The sequence below is a fragment of the Musa acuminata genome, chromosome BXJ1-1 (genome assembly GCF_036884655.1).
Source record: "Musa acuminata AAA Group cultivar baxijiao chromosome BXJ1-1, Cavendish_Baxijiao_AAA, whole genome shotgun sequence".
Lineage (NCBI taxonomy): Eukaryota > Viridiplantae > Streptophyta > Magnoliopsida > Zingiberales > Musaceae > Musa > Musa acuminata.
In genome coordinates, this window is record NC_088327.1 from 4,839,170 (window position 1) to 4,848,388 (window position 9,219).

Consider the following 9,219-nt stretch of genomic DNA (forward strand, 5'->3'; position numbering starts at 1 on the left):
ATCGAGGAGCTTATGTTAGGCGATGAAGTATCTTGGTAGATTGGCCAATCCATTGATTTGGACAATGGAGGGTGGATGTGACCAACCTATTATAGTAGTCTTGAGGTGCCCACATTGGACAATGGAAACTCATTATTAACAAATTTGTAACAAAGATGTCAAAGAGGCCCACACATCAGGCAATCGAAGATTGTTACTTATATGCTTTTGCATTATTGTCAAATAAAGCGGGGGGCATGATGGAGGTTGGGTCTCAACCGACTTGCTACATGGCTGTTAAGATGCTCACCTAGGGCTATGATGGAGGTTGGGTCTCAATTAATCTATCACATTATCACCAACTTGATCAACCATAAGGACATATCATCTATCACTACTTGACCTGCTACAAAGTGGGGGATGCTTATGTCAGGCGATGGATGGAGGATGTGGTTGATCGGATGTTAAAAGTGCCTACTTGGGGTGATGGATGGTTGATTTGCTATAAGATCGTTGAGATACTCACTTTAGGTAATAGATGGAGGCTATGTCTCAATTGATTTAGCACACACTATCACTCGATCTACTATAAGGACTTATCACATAGCATGGTTTGACCTACTATAAAACGGTGAGATGCTCATGTCGGGTGACGGAGGAAGTCAAGATGCCCGTATCTTATTTTCACATGATTTGCTTTAAACATGTTGAGATGCCCACATCGAGAAGTAAAAACTTACAATCACCCAATTTGCCTTGAACATACTAGAATCCCAAGTAGGTCATATAAAATTGCCTCTGCTCAACTTATTACAGTAAAGCATGAGATTTGTTATAATAAAGCATAAGATAATCGATGGCGTTGCATGAGAATGTTGTGATCGCCATTCGAGTTGTGTTTTAGACGCAGCTTACATTATTAAAAATACTTGTGTGATGTCTTGGACATTAAAATATTTTTTAACCGTAAAGGACGTATTAAACACTTATGATATTTTTGTCTACAAAGAATGCATTATGCGTAAAAGCTACATCCGTAAAGTATGCATCGAAAATCATGATGCTTTTGTTTGCAAAGAATATGTCATACACTTTATATGCATTTACTTGTGAAAGACTCTTTGTGCATAAAAAAAAAAACATTTATATTTATGAAGGGGCATGTTCGAAGTTGAGATACTTATGTCATGAATAAAATATTTTCTTAGCATTTGTCTAATATCCTCGATACGGTGACTAGGCGTATTAAGCTTTAGAACATATATTTCTTCTATAAAAATTGATAATAAATAATAGAAAATAATCATGTAGTTTAAATCATCTTTGCAAGTATATCTCTCTTAAACCAGCATCTCATTGTTTAAAATACTCATTTAAAATTTTAAATTAAGATTAAACTTAATTCTAAAGCTTAACTTCTAAAAGACGAGACAAACCTGAACACAACAATCTCCTATCACCTGACAAATCTAACTCCTAAAATGAGTAAATTCCTTCTCTATAGGCTCATGAACGAACACATTAATGAATTCGTGAACAAACTTGTTTCGTAATTAGGAACTTCTAAGTTAACATATTATTTTTCATATAATTGTCCTGATATTAATTTTTAAAATCATAAATAGGTTTATAAATTGATCATACATTGTATATTTTAAAATAAAAAGCCATTAGTAATTAATCAATTATAAAAAGTAAAATAAATACAAGTCAAACTTATTTTTATAATTAATTATTATATACAAAAAATTAATTATTATAAAAATTATTTTTATAATTAATTATTATATACAAAAAATTAATTATTATAAAAAATAAGATGTATAAATCATTACGTCTCTCATTTTACAGGTAAAACCTTTGACCGTTGATCGTCACTCTCACCCTTTTTCTTCATACGGTCTTCGGTGATATCACATCATCCCGAAGTGGGTCCCAGTGGCGAACCAACTCTTAATCCACCGGCCCTATTATTAGCGGCGGCTTGGCCCACCACTATGTCCAATAACCCGAGAGGTAGGCCAGGGTGTTAACTCACAGCATCGCACACAAAGTAACTACTAAATTCGCCAGACGGATCTGCTGTCCCGTCCTGGCCATGAGGCCAAACATACTAACTCGTCTGTCTATTGACTACAGTTCTTGGGTCCCATACATCTACCAATGGAAGCGTGGATCTACGAGTACGGTCAATTGGATAACGCACAAGATCTGCAACAGATTGTCGGTAGAGCGAACACCCGCGTAGAAGTCTTATGCGGTCTCTTGATCGCTTCGGCTGCATCTTCATTTAAGAAGAGAGTCACGGAGCGGAAGAAGGATCGCAGGGGGAAGACGCGTTCTAGGTTTCCGGGTGCGGCTATCTGTATGCAGCAGAAGGGGAGGGTTCACGATCGTCGATCCCGGAGCTTCTCCAGAGCTCGCATCGCCATCGAGGGATCGTAGCCATTTCCAGTTCCGTGGTATTTTGAGAAGCAAGATCCAAGAAAACAATGGCTTCCTTCGCTAAGACTGTTGTCCATGGTAAGATGAAAGATCCATCTTCGCTTTTATTGATTGATGTTTCTCAAACTATTGTTCCTTGTTGTCGCCTCTTCCTTCGAAGTAATGGCTTCTGCTGGTAACGGTGTCATTCATGGTAAGATCTCAATGTGATTCGAGTTGATCTGGATTCTGACCATGAGTGGCAGGGGAAGAGGAGCGGGAGGTGCAGAAGAGCTACTGGATGGAGCACTCCAGGGACTTGACCGTGGAGGCTATGATGCTCGACTCTCGTGCCTCTGAGCTCGACAAGGAAGAGAGGCCTGAGGTATCATATCCCTCGAACCGTTTGTTATGTCGTGTTGACACTCTGAAGCCCTTGGATGAAATTTGTGACAGGATTTGATTGTTCTAAACGAATGATGGTTTTGCAATGGTCTTTTTCTTTTATCTTCCTTTGTACTTTGCTCAACAGTCTTGTTGCTAGCAGATGATATGATCTGGATCAGTTTTGACAAATCCAGAACTTAGAATATGGATGGATGGATCTGGATCGAGAACGGTAGAATCACAAACATTGACTGTGTCTTCTATTATTTTATTCTCACCATTGTGGTCCACAGGTTTTACTGTCAACACGAGTTTAACTATGGAGTGTTTCTTTTGATCTAGATTGAGATTGTGAATGCTTCATATAGAATGTTTCTTTTGATCTTTAGAAGTGACTGTCAATTTGGGTTGATACTCTAAACCTGATCCTTTAGCGAGTGAACTGTAGACACAAGAGGATCTTGTATCAAAATATAAAAGGCTATCTGGCACACGAAGCCGTTTAAGTCCTTCAAAGTTCCGATATATTTAAGCTGGAATATTGAGCAAATTTAACCCTTCATCTCAAAGGTACAACTGATTTAGAGAACAAAACTGTTCCTTTCTGATTGAGTTATTCTCCCACGTTACAATGCAGAAATGTTACATCTAAAGATACCAATTGAATATAACCATTTGTTAAATGCTTCTGTTAGCATTTAAATGAAAATATTAAACTTTGATTGCCACAGACCTTTATTTGCAGAGTGCCATTTGTAAGCTCTTAGCAACAAATAATTGCTTTCTCTTCATGAATGATAGACTTTGTGATAAAAGGAGCATTTAGAGTTTAGACCATAAGAAATGTTACCAATTTGTAGGTCCTTTCCTTACTTCCACCTTACAAGGGAAAATCAGTCTTGGAGCTTGGAGCTGGTATCGGACGTTTTACTAGTGAACTTGCAAAGGAAGCTGGTCATGTTCTGGCTTTGGACTTCATTGAAAGTGTGATTAAAAAGGTATTGTTGGCAATGTTTTCTCAAAAAAAAAGAAAAGTTGGCTCATGTGCCCCAGACGCCATGCAAGTTTAGAATCTTCTCGTGGCATTTGTTATTTAATGTTTTGTTCCACCTTGTGTATTGCAGAATGAAAGTTTGAATGGGCACTATAAGAATACAAGTTTTATGTGTGCTGATGTCACATCTCCAGACTTAACCATTGAGGCAGATTCTGTTGATCTGATATTTTCAAATTGGTTACTAATGTATCTCTCTGATAAAGAGGTAATCTTGCCTTTGTGAAAATTTTGTTTCTTCTGATTTCAGTTATTGGAAGTTTAATTATCTTTTCCAAATTCAAACCAGTTACTTACAGAGAAATGGATACATGTGTCTAAGTTGTTTATATTTTGTCCTCTGAAAGTTCTTTAAATTTGTACTTTTCTGATCTTTCATCACTGTTACTGATGACACTGGAGCGTTCATGTATATTTGTCAAATTTTATAATGTGATCCTATACTATGTTTATCAGCTTCCCTTGTCAAATGTATGTCTGCATATCCTTAGCGTGGCACATAGCCACATACTGATCCTATGCTGTGTATTAACTTCCCTTTTCAAAAGTATGTCTTCACATCCTTAGCATGGCACGCACCCCATACATGTTGACATATATTTATGTAGGCTGGTATGACATGTTTTTGTACTGTTGGTATGGGAGTTTGATATGACAACTACTCATTTGCAAAATAATCAACTGGACAATGTTATAGGTTTACATAAATTAGTGTGCTAATGCAATCAGATTAGCACATGACTAACCAATATTTATTTCTTGGTTTGACTAGATTGCTAGAATGTGAGTTTATCTATTATTGTCTAGGCAATGAAATTGCTGATTCTAGAAAGACAATCTGTTGAGATCTGTCATATTAACTATTTTCCTTCAAAAGTGAATCTGTAATTATAGTTGAGCATTCTGATAGAATTTTATGCTAATTAGATGACCATTTACCTTTTAGCATTTTTAGATTTGTCTTCAATAATCCTTTTTTGTGTTCAGTGTTTTTTAAGGACATTGCACTTATCTCTGAATGTTGATATTTTCTTGCTCATTTTTCCTCATGACATAACTTTATTTTGTTAAGGTGGAAAAACTGGTTGAAAGGATGGTAAAATGGGTGAAAGTCGGTGGGTATATCTTTTTTAGAGAATCTTGTTTCCATCAATCTGGCGACTCCAAAAGGAAAGTCAATCCAACACATTACCGGGAGCCAAGATTTTACACAAAGGTGATGCAGCTAGTGTTGTATCCGTACATCAAGATATTCTGACCTTGCTTACTGTACTCTGTTTGCAAAATATGGTCTTTATGTTTGTTCTCATACAAAGTGTTGGTTATCCATATAGTTTAAATTAAATTGGCCTGTTGAAGCCACTAGAGCAAACTGTTCAAAATAGACCCATTGGAAATGTACTGAGTGAAACTACTTCAAAGGACAATTGCTTAACTGTGTCAAAATGCATAACAGTTTTCATGAAATTGTGTAAATTATCACCTAGAAGTTCTATTTTTAATCTTTATCCTCATCATCTCTCCACACCTCGAACTTTCTTAGTTGAGCTTCCTTCTTTTTCTTATATAATGAAGAACTTTTCTCATCTCATAGTGCGTCTAGGTCTTCTTCACATATCTACATCAAGCATCAATGAATAGCTTACTCCAATATGTACATGTAGATCACTAGCTGAGTTCAGATGTATGCTTGTGGGCCTTGTGCCATCAATTATGCTGTATAATGTAATGTATTCATATTACTCTAGTCTTAGACTTAAAGCTTAATGCAGGTATTTAAAGAGTGCCATACATATGATGACCAAGGAAACTCATTTGAACTCTCTCTTATTACATATAAGTGCATTGCAGCTTATGTGAAGAACAAGAAAAATCAAAATCAGGTAATCCTTCATTGTTTACTCTTCTAATTTGTTTAGGGGGCTTCTCTATCAATTGTTACTACATGTTTTTCTGAAAAACCTGCAGATCTGTTGGATATGGCGAAAAAATAAATCAGATGATGGAAGGGGTTTCCAACGTTTCTTGGACAATGTACAATACAAAAGCAATGGGATTCTACGCTATGAGCGTGTCTTTGGAGATGGTTTTGTGAGCACTGGAGGAATTGGTATGTACACATATTATGTTATGACTTTTAATGTGATTTATGAATGGTTTATTAAAGTCTAATTTGCTTAAATTTATGCCAATTGTTCTTTTTGATGACATCTATTGGTTTCTTATATCTTGTCTGAAGCCTTACAAAGAAAAGTTGCCTCAAAATTCAAAAAGAACTGATTGGTTTACCATTATGGAAATGATAAATATGTTTCTAAAAACCAGTTTATCAGCTTTGTGGTTTGGGAACTTCTGTGTTGTTATTTGTTTATTATTGTTTTTTTTTTATGAAATATTAGTGATTGACAATAGATATATCTAATGAACATTTATTTGACTTTTTTAAGTGAATGCCGTAGAAAGCTTGTGCATAACTAGCATTCTATTTTATATCATCCGTATATGATATTAGGATGATAGTACAGCTGATCTGGATGCAGGTGTATCAGCAACCCTGTTTTTCCCAGATGAAATTAAGAAGCCTCCTTTATATTAAGTTAATCCTGCGACACTTAATTGTTTTAGATAACCTTCAGCACTACTGACTATCTCACAATTCTCACTTAAAAATTAGCTGCATTATATAAGGACATGTGGCAGGTTGTTTTTCCTTCAGAGTTGTCAATTTTCTCTCTTCTTTTAGCTCATCTATATAACACAAACTTTCTCATTTCAGGCCAATAAAGCATAACAGATAAGAATGATGGGTTTCTTTGATGAAACATAATTTGTTTAATGAATTTACTTAAATATACGAGAGTATCTTTTCTCCCATCTTATTTCATGTACTGTATTCTATATGTCTTTGTGTTGCTTAATTAACCTTCATCATCAGAGACTACAAAGGAGTTTGTGGCAAAGCTTGAACTTAAGCTTGGACAGAAGGTACTTGATGTTGGATGTGGTATCGGGGGTGGTGACTTTTATATGGCTGAAAACTTTGATGTCGACGTGGTCGGGATAGATCTTTCAATAAATATGGTGTCTTTTGCTCTTGAACGTGCAATTGGACGCAAGTGCGCTGTAGAGTTTGAGGTTGCTGACTGCACAAAGAAAACATATCCAGAGAACACATTTGATGTTATATACAGCCGCGACACTATCCTTCATATACAGGTATGCTCTTCTCATAGGATTTTCTGTTAGATTTATTTTAGTGGATACTGCTGTGTTGAGGACATCTGAAGATAGATATAGTAGACAAAAGAGAGAAATGAAAAACAGACTAATTGAAATACATAACAACAAAAATTTAAGAATTTTCCTTTGTGTTTTCTGTTTGCCCTCTTATTCTTAATTTTTTTTGTTCATTATAAATTGTTATCCATCAAGGTTTACAACTCCAAGAAAACTTGGCAACCATTTGCTCTTCTGTCAATAAGAGTTTATTTCTTTTTAGGAAGAATTCTATGCTGAAAGGGCTAAAATAATTAAGCTGCAAGTTTTCTTGTTAGCAGACAAATAAGATGAACTCTACAACAAATAAATCTTTTCATTTAGCATTGATAAGGTCTACATTAGACTGGAGCTCTTATAGCAGCCACGATGATCTGGATAAGCTCACACAGTTGTGGACTCCAAAAGATCTCTCTGGGAGAGAAATTATCGTTGAATCTTTATTAGGCTTTGACTCTCCAACTATCCAACAGATGCTGGTTGCAGGACAAAATGTAACCTTATCAAACATCATCATGCAAGATTACCACTGGTATCTAAAACTCAGAGATCATGAAATCTTCATGTTGTGTTCTTGGTAAACTGATATCCTTTTTGCTAGATCACATTTATGTTTATTCATGATGATTATGGCTTTTTCTTTTTCAGGACAAACCAACATTGTTTAGGAGCTTTTTTAAGTGGTTGAAACCAGGAGGCAAGCTTCTTATCAGTGATTACTGCAAAAAATTAGGAACACCATCTGACGATTTTGCAGCATATATTAAGCAAAGAGGATATGATCTTCATGATGTTGATGCTTATGGCCAGGCTAGTTTCTACACTCGTATCAGTTGCATGCTTTGACATACTCAAGGACAGAAGTAATGAATGCTAATTTTCTTATCAGATGCTAAAGAATGCCGGATTTAATAAGGTCATTGCAGAAGATAGGACTAATCAGGTATGTGTTCGCTTATGTATTGTAATGTCCATAGACGGATTTACGGGTTATAGTTTAAAGACCAACACAGAAAATTAGGCACAAAACTAATTGACATTTCTTTCCTTTACAGTTTTTAGAGGTTCTGCAAAGGGAATTGGATGCTGTTGAGATGGGCAAGGAAGGATTCATACGTGATTTCTCACAGGTAATCTGATTTGTATATTTTTCCATTTATAATCATTAAACAAATGTTAATAATACCGGTAACATTGATATGCAGGAAGATTACGACGAAATTGTGAATGGTTGGAAGGCAAAGCTGAAGAGAAGTTCCGTTGGTGAGCAGAGGTGGGGCCTTTTCATTGCCCAAAAGAAATGAACTGGAATCATATGCCAAATGCTTAGGTTGTGTCTGCTTGTTTGACTCTGTTCATGAGGAATGCTTTATGTTTTACCTTGTTGAACTTTATTTCATATCTATGTTTGAATTCTGGATTCACTTTGTCCTGAGACTGGATACTGTTACTATTTTGAAGCATGCTTGCTTACGAATATTTCTAAATTTACTACAATGCCTCATGATATTTTCTTCATGTTTTTATATTTCCAAACATGTTTTTGGGTAATCTCTTAGTTTCTCCTCGTATCTCATACTTCAAAGCTTACAAATTCCGAGGCCTTGGCAATTTTGGCACTGTCAACTGACAACCAAAGAGAAAATATGGCACTTGGTAACACCTCTTTCTTTTGTTAACATAACAATTGTAATTCTAATTAATTTTTGGATGAACGATCCTATCTCCTAACTTCTCCAAAACCAAATTTCCTAGCACAATAACACGCCCGAAAAATCATCCTATGATCATTAGCAAAAACAACATGAACAAGCTTTGTTCTTCTCCAGATTACGAACATAAGCAACGCACTCCGCTTGATGCTATACGATTTCAAACAAGAAACTCATGTGAAAAGAGAAAAGAAGGTTTTTTTTCCCTTTTTTGGAGGCCTAATTCAGAGACTTGTAAGTAAACTCAATCATGGTCGATCACAGGAGACGAGCAAGAAATGATTCTTGAAACACATGGGAGTTGGAGAGAGAGATGTGAGCGCTCGTGTTGGCGGGCGGCCTCGCCTTCGCGAGCTTCTCCTGCTCGAGCTTGGCCTTGGCCCGCTC

The 9,219-nt window shown here is 36.0% G+C and overlaps 1 protein-coding gene across 1 annotated transcript; it reads left to right on the forward strand.

Moving 5' to 3' along the window:
* The first annotated feature begins 2,291 nt into the window (after positions 1 to 2,291).
* On the forward strand, positions 2,292 to 8,611 carry LOC135619074 (phosphoethanolamine N-methyltransferase-like). The gene is made up of 12 exons (XM_065120728.1): positions 2,292 to 2,502; positions 2,670 to 2,788; positions 3,651 to 3,788; positions 3,915 to 4,052; positions 4,917 to 5,060; positions 5,617 to 5,727; positions 5,813 to 5,954; positions 6,780 to 7,060; positions 7,769 to 7,930; positions 8,010 to 8,063; positions 8,176 to 8,250; positions 8,326 to 8,611. The coding sequence occupies exons 1-12, from the start codon at positions 2,472 to 2,474 to the stop codon at positions 8,422 to 8,424; spliced, it is 1,494 nt and encodes a 497-aa protein (XP_064976800.1). The 5' UTR covers positions 2,292 to 2,471; the 3' UTR covers positions 8,425 to 8,611.
* The last annotated feature ends 608 nt before the right edge of the window (positions 8,612 to 9,219 follow it).